The sequence below is a fragment of the Microcaecilia unicolor genome, chromosome 1 (genome assembly GCF_901765095.1).
Source record: "Microcaecilia unicolor chromosome 1, aMicUni1.1, whole genome shotgun sequence".
NCBI classification, from domain to species: Eukaryota; Metazoa; Chordata; class Amphibia; order Gymnophiona; family Siphonopidae; genus Microcaecilia; species Microcaecilia unicolor.
This window is the reverse complement of record NC_044031.1, coordinates 161321317-161344939: the sequence shown is the minus strand read 5'-3', so window position 1 is coordinate 161344939 and position 23623 is coordinate 161321317. Positions and strand designations below refer to the sequence as shown.

General features: G+C 42.3%; 1 protein-coding gene across 1 annotated transcript in view; it reads left to right on the top strand.

Annotated features, from left to right (window-relative positions):
• The window catches only part of RAPGEF5 (Rap guanine nucleotide exchange factor 5), a 416429-nt gene that overhangs the window by 294456 nt on the left and 98350 nt on the right, over positions 1-23623 (top strand). The window contains exons 10-11 of the mRNA XM_030201755.1: positions 14875-14993; positions 15350-15438. Of these exons, the coding sequence (XP_030057615.1) occupies positions 14875-14993; positions 15350-15438 (208 nt within the window). The remainder of the gene's footprint in view (positions 1-14874; positions 14994-15349; positions 15439-23623) is intronic.

The following is a 23623-nucleotide window of genomic DNA, read 5'->3' as shown; positions in this document are numbered from 1 at the left end:
TCCCTGAGCCGGGCTCCTAGTGCCAGTAAGGTTCTTTCATTATTTCCTCTGGAAACGAACATAAGAACATAAGTGTTACCATACTGGGACAGACCAAAGGTCCATCAGGCCCAGTACCCTGTTTCCAGCAGTGGCCAATCCAGGTCACAAGTACCTGGCAAGATCCCAGATCAGTAAAACAGATTTTACGCTGCTTATCCTTGAAATAAGCAGTGGATTTTCCCAAGTCCATCTTTATAATGGCGTATGGACTTTTCTTTTACGAAATTATCCAAACCTTTTTAAACCCTGCTAAACTAACTGCTTTTACCACATTCTCTGGCAACAAATTCTAGAGTTTAATTACATGCTGAGTGAAGAAACATTTTCTCCATTTTGTTTTAAATTTACTACTTCATTGCGTGCCCTCTAGTCCTAATATTTTTGGAAAGGCTAAACAAGCAATTCACATCCACCCATTCCACTCCACTTAGTATTTTATAGACCTCTGTCATATCTCCCCTCAGCCCTCTCTTCTCCAAGCTGAAGAGCCCAGCTGCTTTAGCCTTTTTTCATAGAAAAGTAGTCCCATCCATTTATTGTTTTTGTTGCCCTTCTCTGTACCTTTTCTAATTCTGCTATTTTTTTTTGAGATGCGGTGACCAGAATTGCTCACAGTATTCAAGGTACGGTCACACCATGGAGTGATACAAAGGCATTATAACATTCTCACTTTTGTTTTCCATTCCTTTCCTAATAATTCCTAGCATTCTATTTAATTTCTTAGCTGCCGCTGCACACTGAGCAGAGGATTTCAATGTATCGTCAACGATGACACCTAGATCCCTTTCCTGGGCGGTGATTCCTAATATGGAACCTTGCGTCACATAGCTATAGTTTGGGTTCCTCTTTCCCACATGCATCACTTTGCAGTTGTTCAAATTAAGGGCCTTATTCTGTAAAGGGTATGCTCTTAAATTTACCACCCCCCCCCCCCCAAAAAAAAAAATTTACACTCCTAAATTTATGAGCATAATTTATGCTCCTAAATTATGAGTGTAATCTATGTTCCTATATTCATTTAGGTGCATAAATTATGCTTATAAATTTAAGAGTATAAATTATGCTTATAAATTTAGGAGTGTAAATTTTGGAGCATAATCTTTATAGAAAAGGCCCTAAATGTCATCTGCCATTTGGATACCCAATCTCCCAGTCTCATAAGATCCCCTCTTGCAATTTTTTACAATCCTTTTGTGATTTAATAACTTTGAATAACTTTGTGTCATCAGCAAATTTAATTACCTGACTGGTTATTCCCATCTGGAGATCATTTATAAGTATATTAAAAAGCAACAGTCCCAGCACTGACCTCTGAGAAATCCCATTTTCTACTCTTCTCCATTGACAATACTGACCATTTACCCATGCTCTGTTTTCTATCTTCTAACCAATGCTAAAAGGATACCCTATTTTCTTTTGACTGAAGAGCCTAGGTCAAAGTAAAGTGATGACCAAGGAGAGGACAAATACTCCAGCATCCACCATAGTTACAAAGCTTTATTCCATTGTCCAGAAGGAAATTGCATTGACCCAACGCGGCCGTGTTTTGGCGTAGTACTCTTCTGTTAGGGGTCTAGGGTGGCTCGACATACATAATTGCAATTAAAAATTGTATATATGATAATATAGGGATAATAAAAAAAACATAAAATACTAAATCGTGTGTAAAAAAAAATCAAAATAATGTAATTATAAGATCATTAAAAATTATATATAATGTAGGAAACATGGGTCAATAATGTATCAAAAACAAACAAACCTCTTAACCAGACCTGTGTGTTTTTGCCAAATTCTTTGATTTCTGTCCTTATAAACATCTTGGAATGACTAATAGCTGTGGAAAATGATACCATTTAGAATATAAAAATCATCAGCCTGGAGAATATTTCAACATAAGGATTCTAAATACCAAGGGGTCCTTTTACTAAGGTGTGCCGAAAAGTGGCCTGTACTGGTGTAGATGCGTGTATTGGGTGCGCGCAGGTCCATTTTTCAGCGCACCTGCAAAAAAGGCCTTTTTTCCCCTCAGAAAATGGACGTGCAGCAAAATGAAAATTGTTGCGCGTCCATTATGGGCCTGAGACCTTACCTCCACCCATTGACTTAATGGTAAGGTCTCACGCGTTAACCAGGCAGTAATCGTCAGCGTGCATACAATGCTGATTACCACCCAGTTAGTGCTGTGTGCCGGAAAATTTCCGGCGCCTACTGGGCGTGCGTACAAAATGAAATTACCTCCCAGGCCATGTGGTAGCTGGGCGGTAGTTCCAAATTGGCGCACGTTGGGCGTGCGTAAGCACCTACACAGCTTAGTAAAAGGGCCCCCAAGTGGTTTCAATGTACACTGAAGGGTTGATATTCAAAACAGCTTAAATGGATAGGAGCTAACCCTGGTGAGCTAACTAGTTCCAGGTATTCAGCTGCACTTAACTGGGCAGTGCCACTGAATATCCCTGCTAACCGGCTATTCCCCTAACTAGCTAGGTTAGGGATGAAGCATGGGAGGATTATCAACTTAGCCAGCTATCAGTGATGTTCAGTCTGTTAACTAGCTAAGCAATCATATAAAGTTAGGACAGCAAAACAGCTGGCCCAACTTTATGCAGCAAGTTAACTGGGCACCAGTCTGAATATCAGCTGATGTCCAGTTAACTTCTGGGCCGGCAAAAAATACCTGGATATTCAATGCTGGGAGCTTCACATTCCTGGCATTAAATATCTGGGGTTAGCTCTGGGAACAGCTTGCAAACTGCTTACTGCCATGGGCTGAATATTCCCCCCCCCCCCCCCAACACACACACCCACACAAAACACTGTTTTAAAAAGACCTCTAAGAAAATAACCTTCACAAAAATAAAAAGTATAGTAAAAACAGTCTTCCTCCCTCTGTGAGTCCAGCATATCTCTTCCCCCGCAATTCCCCACTCCCTCATCTGAGCTCTGTCTTCCTTCAACTCCATGTCTAGTGCAGCATCTTTCTCTCCGCACCTCCGTGTTCTGTCATCTCTGTCCCACTATCCCCTTCCCTGCATTCCGACGTCTCTCTCCTTTCCTCACCTTCCCATGGTCTGCAAATACATCTCTTGCCCTTCCTTCCCACCCATCTTGCAACATAGTCCAGCATGTCTCCCTTTTTCTCCTGCCTGCCCTGCGTGGTCCGGTATCTCTCTCTCCCCCCTCCCCTTGATCCTCCATCGTTCCTGTGGGCCTGCCAGCAGCATCAACAAGCTGCTTTGGCTGGCACCAGAAGTGTTCTCGCTGTTGTGTCCTACCTACACAGACATAGGAAATTATGTCAGACAAGGTGGAACACAACAGAGTGAACATTTCTGGTCAGCCAAAGCAGCTTGTTTTCCTTGCTGACCCAGCTGGCAGCCCACAGGAAAGTTGAAGGATGGCTGAGAGGGAGGGGGAAGAGCGCAGGGCAGGCAGAAGGAAGAGGGAGACATTCCAGACAGTGAGTACTGAAATTGGGGTGGCAAAGGGAAGACATACCTAGGCTCAAAGCAGCAGCTGGACTCGGAAAGACACACAGTTGCAGTAGGGGCTTTTTTTTTGTCTGGGTTTTTTTTTTTTTTTTTTTTTTGTGGGGGCTATTTTGTGTTGGGCCTTTTTGTTGGAGCTTTGTTAACCAGGTATCCTGGTGATAACCTTGGGTTCAAAATGTAACTTTGTCCCCACAAATCTCATTAGTTCTTAAATCAGGCTTCTTTCCTAACCTATTGCATGCTCACTGGGAATCTATCAGATGGTGCTTTATTTATTTATTTATTTATTTATTTTTGCTCCTTTCCTTTGGAACGATCTACCCCTTTCACTCTTCAGAGGCCTCATTTAACAGACTCAAGATAGGGTTGAAGACCCACTTCTTTATACTGGCATTTAGCAGTTTGCCGATTGTGGGGTCCTACATAAGTATTGCTATACTGGGACAGACCAAGGGTCCATCAAGCCCAGCAACCTGTTTCTAACAGTAGCCAATCCAGGTCACAAATACCTGGCAAGATCCCAGAAAAGTACAAACCATTTTATGCTGCTTATCCCAGAAATAAGCAGTGGATTTTCCCTAAGTCCATTTTAATAATGGTCTGTGGACTTTTTCTTTAGGAAGCCGTCCAGACCTTTTGTAAACCCCGCTAAGCAAACTGCCTTTACCACATTCTTTGGCAACGAATTCCAGAGTTTAATTACACGTTGAGTGAAGAAACTTTTTCTCCAATTCATTTTAAATTTACTACTTTGTAGCTTCATTGAATGCCCATTAGTCCTTTTATTTTTGGAAAGGGTAAACAGACACTTCACGCCTACCCTTTCCACTCCACGCATTATTTTATAGACCTCTATCATATCTCCCGTCAGCCATCTTTTCTCCAAGCTGTCCTAACAGAGCATCTTATACAGAAAACTGATTGGTGGAAACCTGCAGTTAAAGCCATGGTATTCTGAATCTGAATGCTCTTATTGTATGTGTGTTATCAGGTGGGGTAAAAATTTCTAATCGCAGTTAATTCTGAGATTAATCGTGGCATGCATTTTAGTTTCAAAGGGCTCCGTTTACTAAGGTGTGCTAGCATTTTTAGCACGCGCTAAAACTTAGCATGTGCTAATGATAGAGACACCCATAAGAATGTATGGGTGTCTCTAGCATTAGCGTGTGCTAAAAATGCTAGCGCACCTACAGTGCGGCTTAGTAACAGGACCCAAAATGTAATACTAAACTGAAAATCAATACTTTGATGGTACTGTAAACTTGAATATTTAAACTTCCTGGGCAAGAGTGGGGAGGGAACATTCACCAAATATTATGATGGGGGGGGGGGGGGGAGAGAGGAAATGGTGCCGCTTACAAGGAAGCCTCAAAGGCTCATATATTGCCCTCTGAGTTTAGTATTTTAACGTTCAATATACCGCCTTTCATAGCAGGTTAATACATTACTTAAAGCAATTTACAATACAGAAAGATAAAGTGGATATAAAATAGAAAGGAAATTGAAATAAAAAAATATATAATTTAAAGCATAAAGAAAAAAAATTAAATATTAGCAAATTAAAAGAAATTGAAAAGAAGATAGAAGAAAGATTAGAAATAGAATAGAAAGATTAGCTGAGGTGTCAAGCCCGATGCCCAAAGCCAATAATCTCAAACATCTTTAAAAGCTTGATAAAACAAATAAGTTACATTACATTACAGCAAGACTTATATTGTACAATTAACCTCTCAGTTCTTTGCAAATTACACTTTTTCCAGTCACAAGGAACATACAGTGTTGTTAAAAGCTAAGTACAATCACCCATAATCTAACAAAACTACAATTCTAAAAACAGTATACTCTCACACTTTAGGATATCATTCTCTAGCATTCAGGACATATTTATTGAACGGATGTGTTTTAAGGTTGCTTCTGAATTACATATAATCAGCTGCAGTTAACAAAAGTCCTAAAAGCTCCTTATCCAGTCTTGCTGCTTGAAATAAAAGAAGACTATCAACAATTTTACCTAACTTTTTGTTCTTCAAAGAAGGATAGGCAAAAAAATTAAAATTTCTAGTTGATTTCGTAGCGATTTGAAAAGAATAATGGCTAAGTAGGTATAGTGGGGCAGTTGCAAAAATTGTCTTATAAGGTAGTCATAAGAATTTTAAAAAGACTCTGGCATATGCTGGTAATCAGTGAATTTTTATGTCATAAGGTGATAAGCTGTTATGTTTATTCAAGGAATATATTAAACGCAAAGCAGTATTTTTTTTATAGTTTGAAGCTTTTTGAATACATGTTTGGAGCAACCCAAGTATATTACAATAGTCATTTTACAGAGCGGCTGTAAACCCAACGCGGGCTTACCACTCGCTCTTCCGGGACTACCGCCAGCCCAACGCGGCTGCCAGCAGATGTCCTGCCCCTAGTGCACGCCATTTCTGCGGGGTAAAAGAAAACACCCAGAAATGGCTTGTGCGTCAATCATTTCCTTCACCTCACACTGCCTGGTTACTGCCGGGTTAGCGTGGGAGTCCTTATCGCCACCTCAGTGGGTGGAGGTAAGGGCTCCCCATTGCATGGCCATGCAGTAAGAGTTCTCTTACCGCATGGCCATGTGTGCCTGGGGTCTTTTTACCCGCTACGGTAAATAGGGCCGCGCCGCTAGCACAGGGCTCTTTTTCCCGCAGCTTGGTAAAGGGACCCCTAAAAGACTTAATATAAGAGATTGTACTAATGGACGGAAGTTTTCCTGGTCAAAATATTTCCGAACAAGTCAAAGATTTCACAAAACGAAAAAGGCATTTTGAATTAAGGTGTTAATCTGCATTTGTAATGTCAATCTAGAGTCGAGGAAAAGCTCCAAAAATTCTAATAGCAGGACTGCTTATTTCTACTCTTCAAATGGTGTGGAAGTAAATTCCATTCTAGTGGACCAATCATGGAGAAGGTGGAGCAGAGCAGTTGAGATGAGTAGGGAATGAGGAGATGGCGAGATGCGCAGGGATACCAGTGCATATAATTTTTTGAATAAGAAACTGAATCTAGTATCAGATATAAAAGTCTATTGGAAGCCAGTAAAGGCCTATAAGGGTCAGACTAATGTGATCAGATTTACTGCTCCATTTTAAACGGTTGTAACTTTTGAATAGTAGAATATTATCTGCATTTGAACAGAGACTGTGTGAACCTGAAAGTAGGAGGAGAATCAGTTTAGGTGGCTCTAGCAGCATTGATTCCCACACACTGCATGCTGCTGACCTGGAAGCCTTGTCATTGCAGCATTTGGCAATAAAATAGGAAGTTAGAAACATGACTACAGATAAGGGCCAAATGGCCCATCCACTCTGCCCTTCCTCTAACCCTAACTGCTTCTTTTCCTAAGGGATCCCAGGTGGCTGTCCCAAGCTTTCTTAAATTCTGGTAGTCTTCGTCTACACGACCTCTACTAGGAGGCTATTCCACGCATCCACCACCCTTTCCAATTATAGGGGGTGTCAGCATTTAAAAAAATATCAGGTGGCATTAAAAATCCTGGTCTGCGTTAAAATTTTAATGTGTTAATTGCGTTCATGCATTAATTGTCCACCCCTAGTTTTTACTTTCCTTTGCTTTAATGGCATTCTTTTCTAACTTTATTTTTATATTCTACATTGCTTTGATTTACACTGTAAAAAAAGGCCATCTTAGTGAATACAAATAAACATAAAAATATAAATTACCCTAGACTCCTGACACAGGTGTATTAGACTGAAACACGACTGTGTTAGGTCAATGTGACTTCCTTCTGGACACCAGGGAGTTTATATCATGTGAAGCCCCACCTAATACATCCCAGGATGCACTGAGCAGGGGCTGGGTGCTGTCATTTTCGAGGCAGCACCGATGGAAGAGGAGGGAGGCCACCTTCCTCCTCCAATGAAGGTAGGGGGTGGGGAAGGGCCACTAAGACCAGCAGGTTGGAGGAGGGGGATTGACTCGCGGCCCACTGGGCCACCATGGCTCCATTCATGTGAGGGGATGCCAGGGAGGTTAGGTCTACATGTAGGTCTACTTGTAAAATTTAGGAAAAAGTTGTAGGTTATCCAGAATGCCACTGCTCAACTGTTGACAGGAACAAAAAGGTGGGAGATTGCTCAGCCTTCTTTGGTAAGCTGAATCAACTGCTAATTGGAGAGTGTTGTCAATTTAAATTAATATTTATGACACTTAAAATTCTCCAGTATAAAAAAACTGTTTTATTTGAAAGACCATTTACAGCTTAGGTACCTAGGAGAAGTTTGCATTGATTACAGGTGGAATTTTTTAATTGGCCCAGCAATAAATGAGGTTTAGAACTCATTCGGAAATTTGAGCATTTAGGGGCATAGCTCCAGAGAAGATGGAACAGATTTCTGGAAAAATAACTGTATAGGGTCACTAATTTATTAGCTTTTATGAGACTTATTTTTGTTTCCCTTGGTTTAAGGAAATCAAGGTGGAGGGATGGGGGAGGGGTGCATGTCAGGGGGAAGATTATTTTGTTTTATTGTCATTTTTTGAACTTGTATGCTGTTCTTCATCTATGCCTTTGTATTATATGAAGTGACGCAAACCATTTTGAATGAGAATTCAGGATGATGGTGTATATAACATTTATAAGTAAATACATTCTAAGAAGTTTCATTCTGGGAAGAGGGGACAGGATGACAGTTTTTTTTATCCTTTTATTTTATATTTTAATTCATCATCCCTGGGGGTTCCTGCCATGAATATTGAATGTTAATTGGCTGCATATGCTCCTCTCCTTTCAGACACTTGAAAATACTGCTTCTGGAGGTTAACTCTTTTACACTCTTTATCACAGTGGAGGACAATGAAGGATAATACTCATTCTATTGTTTTAATGAGCATGTCCCTTGTGGAATATTGCTGAACTTCTCTACTGTTTATTTTAAAGCATATTATGTGTTTTTTATTTTGTTTTTTTATTATCAATGTTTTTATGGAAACCACCTAGATATAGGTGGTCTATAAATTTTTAAAATAAATGTATGGAGTTTATCAATTCTTGTTTCTAATTACATTCATATGTAAATAAGAACATAAGAGTAGCCATACTGGGTCAAACCAATGGTCCATCTAGCCCAGTATCCTGTTTTCCAAACAGTGGCCAAGCCAGGTCACAAGTACCTGGCAGAAACCCAGTTAGTAGCAACATTCCGTGTTGCCAATCCCAGGGCAAGCAGTGGCTTCCCCTTGTCTGTCTGAATAGCAGACTATGAACTTTTCCTCCAGGAACTTGCCAAACCTTTTTTAAACCCAGTTTTAACAAGCCAAGCAACAATTTGTGAAAATGATCAATAAAGAAAACAATGGCCATTGAAAAATAAGAGAGAAAACACAGCATCAAAACACTTTAGTCCTTAATACATAAGGAGATTCAATACAAATAATTAGCAAGACAAACACATCATATCAATAGATTAAGAGATATAATGGCTAATATCCCCTTGAGTAAAGTCTTAGTGGGCTTCTATAGCTGGTACCATAATAGAGGCTGAGGAGGAGGAGCCAACCAGTTTTTTAGCAGCCAAAAAGGATGTCAACTGAGATTGCTCGGTGAAGATATACTTAATGGGCCTGCACTTAATCATAGTTCTATAGGGAGGATTGAGAAAAAATAATGCACCCAACTGAATCACCCGAGGATGCAACAAAAGAAACTTCCTATGTTGTTCCAACTATCCTTAGTCATATCTGAAAACATTGTAATTGTACAAGTAAAAAATGATTCCTCACCATTTTAAAGAACATTTGCAATAACTAACTACTATCAGATCTTTAAGTCCAGGGATACAACCAGTGTTGCAAACTGGTCGCCAAGTCTGTATCAGAGGCTTTCAAACTATAAGAAATATTCAGAGGGTCCACAGAGGCCTCCCTCAATTTTTTCTTAGCGGTAGGAAGATAAAATATCTTAACTATTTGAGGGACAACCTTTGGAACTATCTTCAGGATTTTTATTAAATAACACCTGAAAAGTTCTTGAGGAGGTCTCAACTGAAGATAAAAAAATTATATTAAACATAAATTGGTTGATCTTGCCTCATTATCTAAAGGCTCAACTTTCAACCTGAAAATCGCATTATCCTTAAGCAGTAATCAGTGGAGGAGTGACCTAGTGGTTAGAGCACCGGTCTTGCAATCCAGAGGTGGCTGGTTCAAATCCCACTGCTGCTCCTTGTGATCTTGGGCAATTCACTTAACCCTCCATTGCCTCAGGTACAAACTTAGATTGTGAGCCCTCCTGGGACAGAGAAATATCCAGAGTACCTGAATGTAACACACTTTGGGCTACTACTGAAAAAAGTGTGAGCAAAATCTAAATAAATAAAATGCATCCAAAGTCCAAATGGATCTAGATTAGATTTACAACTATTCATGGATCATTTGAAGTTGACAGCACTGTATCTGCTTCAGAAGTCACAACCTTGACCTTGACCACACAGTCATCTAAAGTCATAAGCAACCTGTAGGGGACCAAAGCTTGTCCAAGCTCCAAAATAACCAAGAAAAATACTAAACACAATGAGGTGCAAACTGAAGTGATAAAGAACTTTGTAGAAGATTGACCTGAGGTATCAGAAGGGAGCCAGTGAATTCCCATGAGAGTATGCCAACACCTCCAGTCACAAAATTTGGTGGTCCTCCCAAGCCTGCTCTTGCATCTGCTCCCCAGGCATACTGCCCACAATTCCTAGTCATTGACCCCAGTCTCTCTTTCTTCAGAAGACGTGCTCCAATCTCTCCTTCTGGGGCTCTCAGGTCCTCAAACCCCACCACTGTCAGGCTGCCACTTTCTTGGATAGGTGTAATCGTATAACAAACACTCATATATCACACACACATATGCCACAGTTTGTTTTAAATTATTATTATTATGCAGTTGTTTTATTGAGTTAATCATAGTGAAAACATTTGAGCATTTTACATTTGGTACTAAATAATCCTTCAAAAAGGTAGAACAAAGTGGATTGCATAATCCAGATTCAAAAGAAGATACCAAAAGAAGATGTGTTGCTTGTAGGTAGGGTGAAGAATGACACATTCCTAGAATATTGGATATCTCCTTGGTAAAAGCCATATCAACATTAGTACATTTAAAAGGTTGGCACTTCTCTGCTGTCCCTCCACTCTGGCAGTCAGATCTGCAACCCTGGGACTCAGTGAGCATGTACCCTTCAGTCTGTGCAGCTCCTGTTTCTCTGCCTTCTCCATCTATCTTTGCTTTCTGATTACACTGGACATTGATACCATGGGGAAAGAGCAGCTGAGGTGATAGGGAGCACATGAATGCCATCTCCCCATCATCCTGGCCTGCCAATTCTTGTCCATTGGTACTATGCGCCAAGAAAAAGGAACCTGGAGGTGGACTGAGAGAGAGGAATCTGAGGAAGGAGGAGGAGCAAAATTGAAGGGCAAAAGGACTCCGGTGGGGGAGGAGGAAACAGGATTAGAGGGGGACTGCTCCTGCCTTAACCCACTAGTCTACCAAGATGGCCCCTGGGTGAGACCCAGAGGGTTATGGTCTTTATATGGAGTGGGCGCCTGTACTTTGGGGGCGTTGATCAGGAGGAGGAGGTAATGATTGGGGGAATCAGATAGATAGGAGGGCATGATCAAGGAGGTTGAATATGTGTGTGTATGGAGGGGGAGGTCTAGCCTTGTGAATAGGGGGTTCTGATTGGGAGAGATCAAAGGTATTTCCCTGCAGAGACATGGCCGTGGTACAAGAATGCTAGTAGTACAGCTGCACTTAATGGTAACTCTTGAAGTGTTAAGTGCAGCTGGGCCTTTGGCAGTTACAACAGCTAGCCTGCAGGACTGGTCACGCCATTCCACTGCCCATAACATGTCCGGATTCTGCCCTACCCACAGTCAGCAGGTAACATGGGATTTTTATCCCACTGGCTAGTTTTATATTGTGATAGTTTAGTGTGGATCCCTTCACTGTCGGCTGCTGTGTAGTAAAAACCACACTTGCTGCTTAGCGAAGATTAGTAAACATTCCCTTAATTTATTAGGGGGTCCTTTTACAAAGGCGCGCTAAAAATTAGCATGCACTAAATGCTTAGAGACACTCATAGGAATATATGGGTGTCTCTAGCATGCACTAAAAACGCTAGCGTTTCTTTGTAAAAGAACCTCCCCCCCAGGATTCCGCAAAAGATTTTCTGTGCGCTAAATTGATTTAATACATGTTCAAAAAACCTTTCCTTTTTTATTAAACAATTTTCAAACACAAATTAAGAAATAACGTAGGAAAAAGGGTCTTCAAAGGTCCAAAGAATTAAAACTAATTTAAAGAAAAGACAAACTCTTGTACCATCTAATCCAATCCATGAGTTAGAAGAAACAGAAAAAGTGCAACAAACAACAACAAGGAAAAAAGATCCAAAGATCGCACACACCCACACATTATTGAGCCTAACAATTCAACCTAAAGGCTGGGAAAGCCAGAAAATCATGCATTCACTTGTCCCTCCCTTCTCTGTAATAAGGATTGGAGGAGTGGCCTACTGGTTAGAGCACCAGTCTGCAATCCAGAGGTGGCTGGTTCAAATCCCACTGCTGCTCCTTGTGATCTTGGGCAAGTCACTTAACCCTCCATTGCCTCAGGTACAAACTTAGATTGTGAGCCCTCCTGGAACAGACAAATATCCAGAGTACCTGAATGTAACTCACCTTGAGCTGCTACTGAAAAAGGTGTGAGCAAAATCTAAATAAATAAATAATTGGGTAGGAATTATATAAACACTAGTAAAAAAAAGGCTCGTTTCTGACAGAAATGAAACAGGCGCTAGCAAGGTTTTCCTCGGAGTGTGTATGTTTGAGAGAGAGAGAGAGAGAGAGAGAGAGAGTGTGTGTGAGAGACGGAGTGTCTGTGGGTGTGAGACTGTGTGTGTGTGACAGAGAGATAGAGTTTGATAGACAGAGAGAGTGTATGTGAGAGACAGTAAGTGAGTGTGTGCCCCCCCTCCCCACCCCACCTCTCTGGTCTCAGGACCCCCTCCCCACCTCCACCCATCCATGTCCAGCGACCCTCCTCTCCCCCTGCCCCCCTGCAGCCACCCATGTCCAGCGACCCTCCCCTCTCCCCCCCTCACATCAAACCACTCGCCACCCGCAGCTGCCACTGGTAAATCTGTCCGGCCACTGCTGCGTCTCCTGTTGAGCAGCAGCGGCCGCTACAAAAAGAAAAAGAGTAATAAATGTTTTTAAACATCAAGCTCTGCAGCGGCTCCTCCTCTCGCCTCTCAAGTTGCTGCGCTCCTCCGGGGTCTTACTCCAGGGGCAGTGACGAGGAGGCGAGAGGAGGAGCGGCTGCAGAGCCAACAGCCAATGCCTGATGGCTGTCTGCAGTGCCGTGCTTGATGTTTAAAAACATTTATTGCTCTTTTTCTTTTTGTAGCGGCCGCTGCTGCTCAACAGGAGAAGCAGCAGCGGCCGGACAGCGTTACCAGTGGCAGCTGCGGGTGGCGAGGGGGTTGATGTGCTTGGGGGGAGGGGGGTTGATGTGCTTCGGGGGGGGAGGGGGGGTTTGATATGCCGGGGGGCTTGGGTGATGCGCCAAGGGGGGGGGGGTTGTCTGATGGCTGTCTGCAGTGCCGCGCTTGTTGTTTTTTGATGCGCCGCTCCCTGCCACTTGCTCGGAGCAAGTGGCAGGGAGCGGCGCACTCACAGCTGATTCTCAGGCAGGGGGAGGAGTAGGGCAACACACGGAGCAAGTTGCTCCGCATGTTTCCCTACTCCTTCCCCTGCCTGGGAATCAGCTGTGAGTGACGTCAGCCTGGCTACAGAGCCTAGCTCATGAACTCCAGGAGCCACGGACACAGGCAGTCACTTAGAATGTTGGTGGTGAGAATTATTATATAGGATATGATGTATCCTGATCTTCAACACATTTACATGAGCATTTCAGAAAAAAAAGCTAGGACGTATTGCCAACACTGTGAATTGTGTTCAAAATGTTTTATTGTAAAATGAATATGCGAAACAAGTAGAAAAAAAGTCTGATAAGTATTGGGGGGGGGGGGGGGGGACCTTTGCCTTGTACATGTCCATAGCCGGAGTGACTAGTGGAACAAAGATAAGGATAAGTGCAAAGTGATTCTTCTCCGTTTATTTCTATTGAGAATGTCTGGTGTACCAGTGAGACTAGTTAGATCTAGTTGATCTGTATGTAAATTTCATTAAAAACCTGACTTTAAAATACATTAGATTAACCACTCAATTCTGCATACTTTTCTCTCTCTAGATATATTTTGCCATTTAAACCCTAAGTGTTCTCCAAGCAGCTGGAGAAAAAACACAAGCAAAGATGAATTAGATCGACTGTAGCATGGCAGATATTTAATTTATTTCTAATTTTGGGGTGGGAGGGTGGGGATCGGAACCAACAGCAAGTTGAGCTGCTCGTTTAGGTACCCATTTCCCCCCCCCCCCCCCCCCCTCCATTCTCAGCAAATGTACAGGTTGCAGTATAGTCTGGGGCATAGAGTTCATGTCTGTGGATGTTGCTGACTCAGCAGCCCCCTCTTCCCCCTCCCCCACCTCTGCCTCATACAATGCTGTGTCAGTGGATATAGGGTCAGCTGGGTAGCCCTAATGAATCAGTTCTCTCTCCGTTTAAGGAACGGATTTCCCTGGTTGTGCAGAACTCAGCTTACATGTGTACCCCACAAGCGTGATATTTTATTTCTTATTTTTGCTGGACCTTTTTTTTTTTTCTGTCTCCATCTCTCACACGAAACATATCGGGCTAGCTCAAAATTAAAAGGAAAGAGAGAGAGAGAGAGCAATAGGTCTGTGTTCTAATGTCTATTAAAACATATCGTGAACTTAATTCTAAATGGTTTTGTGTCCCACCTCCACCACCATCATCCAAAAAAAAAAAAAACCATGCAGAGATTTTACCAGCTGGTGCCTAATATTCAGCATTGATAATACCCTCAGTTCTTGCCAGCCACTGCGGTTCTTTCACTTTAGTTAAGATATGCGGAGCAGTCCTGCAGTGCTTTACCTTTTAAAATCGGTGGCATGTGAAGCGAAGCAATGGAGTAGAGATGCCAGCGGAAACCCAGCATAGTAAGAGAACAATGAATTCTTTTATGTACCTAATGTAAATAACTATCAGTGCAAGACATGTAGATTTCACAATCAGATGCTTTGTGATGCTACCTAACATATATCCTGGGCAAAACCGCAGCAGGGAGCAGATTTCTGAAGAAGAAAATCTAGTTCATCGGGGTTTGTTTGTTTTTTATCACAATGTGCTTAATTTTTTTTCCTTTTTTCTCTTTTTAAATTAAAGCAGGATGACGAAACCAGTACAATTCAAGTGAAGGAGCAAGACCAAGATGTTCTAGTGTTAAAGAAAGTGTCATCCGAGAGCCCAACCCCCACAGCAGGGAGTGTCATAAACGATTGGAGGTAAGTGTCTTTTTTTTTTTTTTTTCCTGAGGCACACATGCAGGCTGACTGCAGAGCTCCCAGCAGCCAGATGGGTTTGGCTAGCAGTGAGAGGGCAGAGATGGTAGGACAGCACGGCATCTAGGAAATGCCTTTTGTTCCAAAACACTCACCATGGGCAGTTCCAAACTGAGGGTCTTTGGTCCCCGTTTGGAGGGGAAAGATTCTGCAGCCTTCGTAGGTCCCACACTCTCCTTGCCCACTTTTGACGTGCCTTACTTTAAATACATTGACGAAGAAGATGAGGAGGATGAGTGGAGCAGCCGCTCGCAGTCTTCAACAGAGGATGATTCTGTGGACTGTCTGCTTTCCGACAGATACATGGTGGTCTCGGGAACCCCAGAGAAGATCCTGGAGCACCTCCTGAATGATTTGCACCTGGACGAGGTTCAGGATAAAGAGACAGGTAAGGGACAGTATAATTCTAACTCTACCCTCTTCCCCCTCCCCTAGCAAATTGACATAAATATAATGTATTGCTAAGCATCTCTAAATACGCCTTCAGCCAGCTATGCTAAGGTCTATTTGCAGCCACAAAAAGGAAATCCCAGCAGGAGGCGATACCCATGCATTTGTGATGAATGTTTTTTCCATGCTGTGCTAGAAGACACCGATGTATGTGTGTGTTTATACTTGCTGCTAACTGCAATGTGTAAACTTGCCCAGCTCTTAATGTGGACTTCTCTCAGCTGATCTGGATAGAGATGTCTCAATTAATGACACTAATTAACTGGCAGAGGTATGTGATGGCAGAGCAGTTCTTGGTTCTGCTTGGTGACTAAGGGAGTGAGCTGGGGGGGGGGGGGGGGCGGCTAATTTCTTAACTATTGCATTGCTGCCATCCAACCCTGAGTTGACCAGCAACTTCTGCTCTTTTTAAGTCCTGTTTTGGCACGAGTTGTATTGTGAGTGGCGTTGTGCCTTTCACTGGAGCTTCATGCCAGCCTCCTCTGTTATTGTGCCATGGAGGCTCTAGGTGTGCACTTCATGTGACAGCTCGGGTTGCATGAGCACAATGCAGTCTGTGATTCTTCACATGTAGGATGTTTGTGGGCAGTGTCTGTTGTCTGCAGCCTGTGTTCAGCTTTAATGACAGTAGCTGTGCTTGTGAAAGTTTGAAAAGGTGGCCACCCTTCCGTGCGGAAAAATCACATGGACTGTAAACTGCTCCACAGTCTCTCCAAAGGCAGAAAATGCCAACTGTTCTCTACTGGCCTGTCCCCCAAATTTCTGCCCTAATGTGAATCGCTGTAAAATCTAAATCATATATATGTGCTCCATTAACAAGTTTGCTGATTGTTTTGAATGCAGATTTTTCTTTTTTAATCTGACAGTGTGATTTTTATAAAGGAAGAATAAATAACGTGCTGGCATTGCCTGTCCTTGTGGTTGCTGTACTGCTTCATTCAGCCCACGTATGCAGGTTTTGTTTGGTGGGGTTTTTTTTTCCTTCAGGGAAAGCACTGTCTGTTTCTGTTTCATCAGGTGCAAATAGAATGGAGCAGTTGTATAACTCTATAGTTTGCTTCCTGGATTGTTTGGCCGGGGGTCTTGTCAAATGTGGAGCTGGTGTCAGGTTTGGCCTGAGAAAAGGACAAATTGTACTTGAGAGTGGTTTTCTATGGATTTCCTATAGGCTACCTGACTTTGCGCTTACTTGTTTTGTTTATGGGATTGTAACCTTGCCTGTCATTTTGTTTATTGTAAGTCGCATTGAACTCGAGTATGTTCGAGATAATGTGGGGTATAAATGTCTAAATAAATATCCCATGGATTGCTACAGTCTCTGTACCCAGCTGGAATGCTCTCGAGCCTTCAGCAATAAAACCAAACATAGAGTGAGCGGCATAGTGCTCATTGTACTCATAGGGGGAAAAAGTTTGGTCTCTAGAGTGCTTCAGATAGGCATACTATTTGATGTAATAAATTATTTTGTCATTGGCAGGCCAAAGATGTAAAGTAAGAGGAGGAAAATTTGACTTCCTCTGTCAGGAGTGAGGGGATTGATTTTTCCCTTTGGTGTTACAGCTGTTAGATAATGTTGGTTGCTCTCCAGCTATGCCTACACAGTGTGGGTGAAGAATCACTTTCCAGTCTGGTACCGTGATTGTTGCTCGACTTTGGTTTCACTAATGAGGATTCATGGCTTTACCTTTTCTATTTCGTGGCCCTTTTCCCGCTTGTCCTCATTTCTGAATGCACTGGGTGTACAGATGTTCCTAGCCTTAAGCTTTATTACAGAGCTCATCACAAATCAAGACCAAAGATAGCTGTGCACTGGCGTCAGTACACACGGTCAAATCCATTTCAGCCCCATGTTTCAGAGTTAGTGAGTCCATACACTCAAACTGGGTAGCAATCTTAAACGATTATCTGCTATTTCTTCTTTCCTGTTGATAAACTGCAGAGAAAGGGGTAAAGAGCGGGGGGGGGGGGGGGGGGGTTGTTCCTGTCCAATGATAAACTATCTCCCCCTAAAAGAAATGTATTTTTTATTTTATTATCATTTCTTACCAAAATTGTCTTTTGTTTATATGTATGTTTCAGAAATAATGGACACGTTTTTCTAGGGAGTGAGACTGGGAGTCTCCAAACTGGGTATATTCATAGCATGGACAGGAATAACTGGGCAGACTGGATGGGCCAACTGGTCTTTCAGTGCTGTTTTCATTAGAAGCGGAGAACTTATGGTCAGTGATGCAATAGCAAAATGATTTTTTGGAAAAGTTGTTTCCAACCCAGTTGCAATTGAGGGTAGATGTTCCAAATATCATTCAAATGTTTGGAAACATTGATTTCCAGGAGAAGCACAGTAGGGGGGGAATGTGGTGGGGAGATTGGGCAGCTGGATCAGCTTAAAGATGATCTGTCATTGAAGCCTGCCAGTATGAATCTTACAGAAAGAGGTTTGCATTGGACTCTAATAAATGACCTCTCGATCCATTACCCTGGCACTGATTTAACTCTGGTAGGTGAATGGAGGTACTGTATCCAATCCATTACAAACCTGTCTCTGCACTGCATGTTGGCACATTTAGAATTTAGAAGCATGTCCAGGAACATGCAGCATCTGAGAAAAACTAAGTATTCTGGTATTCCCATATTAACCTAGGAAACAGGGAAAAACACACACTGCGTGAAATAAAAAAACTGCAACTAAATAATGAAGACCAAAAGCATAATCCATGAGAGAGAGATTTATGAAACAGAAGAAATTCTCTTTTGTATAATTGAGAAGATTTTTCCATTTCTACTACTACTACTACTATTTAGCATTTCTATAGCTCTACAAGGCATACGCAGCGCTGCACAAACATAGAAGAAAGACAGTCCCTGCTCAAAGAGCTTACAATCTAATAGACAAAAAATAAATAAAGTAAGCAAATCAAATCAATTAATGTGAATGGGAAGGAAGAGAGGAGGGTAGGTGGAGGCGAGTGGTTACAAGTGGTTACGAGTCAAAAGCAATGTTAAAGAGGTGGGCTTTCAGTCTAGATTTAAAGGTGGCCAAGGATGGGGCAAGACGTAGGGGCTCAGGAAGTTTATTCCAGGCGTAGGGTGCAGCGAGACAGAAGGCGCGAAGTCTGGAGTTGGCAGTAGTGGAGAAGGGAACAGATAAGAAGAATTTATCCATGGAGCGGAGTGCACGGGAAGGGGTGTAGGGAAGGACGAGTGTGGAGAGATACTGGGGAGCAGCAGAGTGAATACATTTATAGGTTAGTAGAAGAAGTTTGAACAGGATGCGAAAACGGATAGGGAGCCAGTGAAGGGTCTTGAGGAGAGGGGTAGTATGAGTAAAGCGACCCTGGCGGAAGATGAGACGGGCAGCAGAGTTTTGAACTGACTGGAGAGGGGAGAGGTGACTAAGTGAGAGGCCAGCAAGAAGCAGATTGCAGTAGTCTAAACGAGAGGTGACAAGGGTGTGGATGAGGGTTTTGGTAGAGTAATAACTATATGTGGGCATAAATGTATGTATTTTGTTTTTCATATTATACTCTGTATATATTCCCGGAGTTGGTACTCTCCTCTCCGGAGCCTGTAAGCCACATTGAGCCTACTGCTATGCGGGAAAATGTGGGATACAAATGTAAGAAATAAATAAATATTTCTGTTGCGCCCTGGAAACCAGGAAACTTAGACTGTGATATCTTTTAAAGAATCAACAAAAAAAATGTTGAATGGAAATACTTCCCTTTCTCAAGACCAATCATGGTCTTTGATACTACTTTACTTCACCAGACAGCATGTGGATACAGAAGAGACACTTTTGTCATTCCAACTCTTTGATTTCCTGTTGTCTTCATGGGGTGCCTTTGATATATACACATTCCAGGTTTACTTCACCAGTCTCTCGCTCGCTCGCTCTCTCTCTCTCTCTGAGTTCCTCCTTCATTCAGTTGGCTGCTTAGTCCTGGGGCTCTACCCTCTCTGCGAAGTATTCTACCTTCAGATAGCATTCCCCATCCAACCCTGGTCCACTGAGGTAAGGTGGTCCTGGTTGATTGGGCCACTGCTCTCCATTGCACCCTCTGCCTTGACCGGGTCATTGCAGTTTGTGCCCTTTTTCATGGTGTATATATTCTGCTATTCTAAATTGGGGTTATTATTATTGGGAGATATAACCTATGCACTACAATGGAATGAGGGTTGGTCTGAGTTTTACAGTTCCTGTAATGCTTATGATAGATATTGAATTGACAAGATTTAAAATTAAGTCCTTCACTTACTACAGCATTAGGTACTACTACTACTATTTAGCATTTCTATAGAGCTACAAGGCATACGCAGCGCTGCACAAACATAGAAGAAAGACAGTCCCTGCTCAAAGAGCTTACAATCTAATAGACAAGAAATAAAGTAAGCAAATCAAATCAATTAATGTGTACAGGAAGGAGGAGAGGAGGGTAGGTGGAGGCAAGTGGTTACAAGTGGTTACGAGTCAAAAGCAATGTTAAAGAGGTGGGCTTTCAGTCTAGATTTAAAGGTGGCCAGGGATGGGGCAAGACGTAGGGGCTCAGGAAGTTTATTCCAGGCGTAGGGTGCAGCGAGACAGAAGGCGCGAAGTCTAGAGTTGGCAGTAGTGGAGAAGGGAACAGATAAGAAGGTACAGTGTGAACACCAGTGGAAGCTTCTGCATGACACACTATAAGCATGACTCTTGCCTATTAGTATTCTTTTCCAGTCCTCCAGGGCCACAAACAGGTCGGGGTTTTTTTTCAGAATTTTCTTCATGAATAGGCAAAGGAGAAGTTTGTAACAGTGGTATTCTATCCATGCAGCCCCTCTGTTGTAAGGAGGGGGAGGCCTCGGAGAAGGAGAGTCCTCCTTTATAACTACTCCCATATATTCTGAGATGGATTCCTTCTCCTGGACCTCTTTGTGATTTTTTATTTGGGAGGCCTTCCTTTACACTTTTGCCACCTGTTTGATTACGTAACAACTCCATTGTAGCAAATCTATTTCATGCCTATTCATTGGGGCATTCTGAAAACCCAGCTGTTGGTTGGTCTCGAGGACCATCGGTGAATAGTCATGCTCCAGCCTCTTCTGGAGGGACCACCTCTAGGGTTGGTGGAGTTATTTAGTCTTTATACCTGCAAAATCTTTGGTCTCTCTGCTGAGACTACCACTAATTGTGTCAACAGGGGGGCAGATTTTGATTGGGCTTCAGTACTGTGAATACCTATTATCCAGGAACTGAATGGAAAACCACCAGCTTGTTTCCCAAAAGCAGTCAAGAGGTGTTCTGACTAGTGGCATTTGTTTAATAGCAACCTCAACCAGGTTAGAATTAATGATATTGTTTGCTTTAGACCCTGACCTGGGAAGACTACCCATCCGGCTCTTGTCTCCCATCCCTGGGAGAGGTCAAGGGAAAGAAATTCACACACACACCAAAAGTTATAGCCAGTATATTGCAAAAGCCTTAGAGAAAGAGTCGCAGGTTCCACATAATCACAGTGGATCTTTACCAGCACTTTCTCACCCCACTCAGACACCTTTGCCCTTTTTATTAGAAAAGGATTAAGTCGTAGGTTAACAGGACAATAGTTTTACATCATAACTCATAAGACACAAGCTATGGATAATCGGTTCAGGTTATATTCTGTTACCATCAGCAGGTCGGTGGGGATTCAGGGCAAAGTTCAATGGCAGTAAGCAATTCCAGTAAAGAATCTGGCTATTTTAGAATATTGAACTCTTTGCAGCTAGCACATGTGTTCAGAACACATCTGCATGCTCAGGGGTCCAGAGATATATAGGTTAAGGGGGTATATCATTCTCAGTTCCTTGTTCTTTCACATGTTAGATATGCTTAGCCTTAGTGACAGCTTCCAGCAACTGGATAGGACATTAATTACAAAACAGGCTTAAATTGTTCAATTTTTCATCCTGTTCTCCATTCTAACATTGAACTTGTAATACTCCCTTCTGAACTGGGGGGGGCGGGGGGAGGGGTGCACCATTCTCATAGATATTCTCAATATCATCAGCTTCTTCTCAATTTCTTATCAGATGGCTCTTGCCAGGTCCACACTATGTTGCCTCTTATTATGAAGTAATTTAGCTGCCAAGAGCCTTAGAGAGCCCAAGAATAATAAATGGAGCGGTATACTTGGTATTATTGGTAGGAGAGAGGGTGTTGCCTTTTGTTTTCTTTCCCCCACTGTCAAACACATGACCCATTGTCCATGATGCATTTTTATAGGCCCACCCACAAATTTATAGAACAACTTTGCTGTTCTGTGTTCTCTTTGAATTCTACTTAAAAATAAAACTTTGTTTCTATAATACATTATAGGGCCTGTACACCAAGCTGTGTTAATTATTTAATGCGATAATTGCTATGAATTAAAAGTGCAGCACGCGAACTCTCATATTAAACAGCTAACACAGGAAATATTTTGGGGCAGGGAATGGGCAGGAACTGTGTTCATGCAGCAGATAACACAGAGCAGGGTGTAGCTAACTTCATCACATGTTAACTGCTGTACAGTGAACACATGGTGGAGACTTGTTCTCTGCATTAATTTTTTGGGAACCTTCCCCAAAACATCCCAACTGTTAACAGAGATTTTACAGTTACTGCATATTATGTTTGGAAATTATCATACTATTATTATTTATTTATTGCACTTGTATCCCACATTTTCCCACCTATTCGCAGGCTCAATGTGGCTTACAAAGATCTGTTATGGCATCGCCATAACAGGGTCAATAATACAGTTGGTGTTAGAAAGTAGAGCAAGAGGATTTGGTCAAGGAATTGTAGAGTAAGACAATCTGGATAGAGGGTGTTTAGGTGTTGTGTTGTATTTAGTTATGGGTTCTCGTGGTAGGCCTTGTTAAAGAGAGAGGTTTTCAGAGCTTTGCGGAAGGTTTTCAGAGCTTTGCGGAAACTATTTAGTTCGTTTATCGTTTTTAGATGAGTTGGTAGTGCATTCCACATCTGCATACTCATGTAGGAAAAGCTGAACTGCACTTAGTTTTTCCTTTCAAGTCATCTTCACTGTTTTCCTATGTGCATGCAGTTTTTATTTACCCATTGATGGCCACATGCTAATTTCCCAATTAGCGTGTGAGCCCTTACTGCCACCTATTTACCAGGTGGCAAGGGCTCATGCACTAACCCTGCACTAATCAGGCAGTGCGTGGTGATTTACCTGCGCTTTTCAATTAGTGCAGGGCACGCCTGCTCCTCTGCCTCCATCATTCCCTCCACTCTAAAAAGTAAAACCTATTTTTTAGCATGTGCCGATTCCACGCCTTAGTGTTTCCCAGGGTTGTGCCTTTTAGTGCGCAATAACACGCATTAGTACTTACTGCCACTTAGTAAAAGGGCCCCTGTTATGCCATTTTGATATTTGGAATCTACTTTCCCTACAGGGAAACTGGACTTGGCAAATCAGTATGTCTGTCAGTTGGTGATGAAAATGGTAACAGAATTATAAAATGCATGGTGTAATCACAAAGTATTCCTATATGGAAAGAGAATGGAGGCAAAACAGAACTACAGTAATTCCAGTAATTGGGGAAATAAGGCCAATGCCGAGCAGACTTCTACGGTCTGTGCCCTGAAAATGGCAAGGAAAGCACTTTATTGTTGGTACTTACAAAACTATGCAGAGCCCGACATGGCACCGTAATTTGGCACAAAGTGCCTGCCTCAGGTGTGGTTTCCAAAATGATGTTGAAATGAAACACTGGGAATCTGCTTTGGTGAGCATAGGACTGGTCTTTAGAAAGACCATTTTAATGGCAATGCGCTGGTAACAATCAGCTGTGTGAACACTGTATACTTTTCACTACAATATTGCAAACATGCTATGAGTTTATCTTATTGGGCAGATTGGGTGGACTGTTCAGGTTTTTTTTTTCTGCCATCATCTACTGTGTTGGTATGTAGTTTGTTCTTCCTGTAAGTGTGTCACCCAGAAAAAAAACTTTTAAATCGTTCATCCAGTTTCATTCAGATTTTTGCCATGGATAGTGGAGTACCCAGCAGAGTAGGCACCCTCAAGGGAGCAGAGAGAATGAGAAATGATCTTAAAAAGCTGGTGAATGACAGGCTGGTTCTACTAATTGGGTTT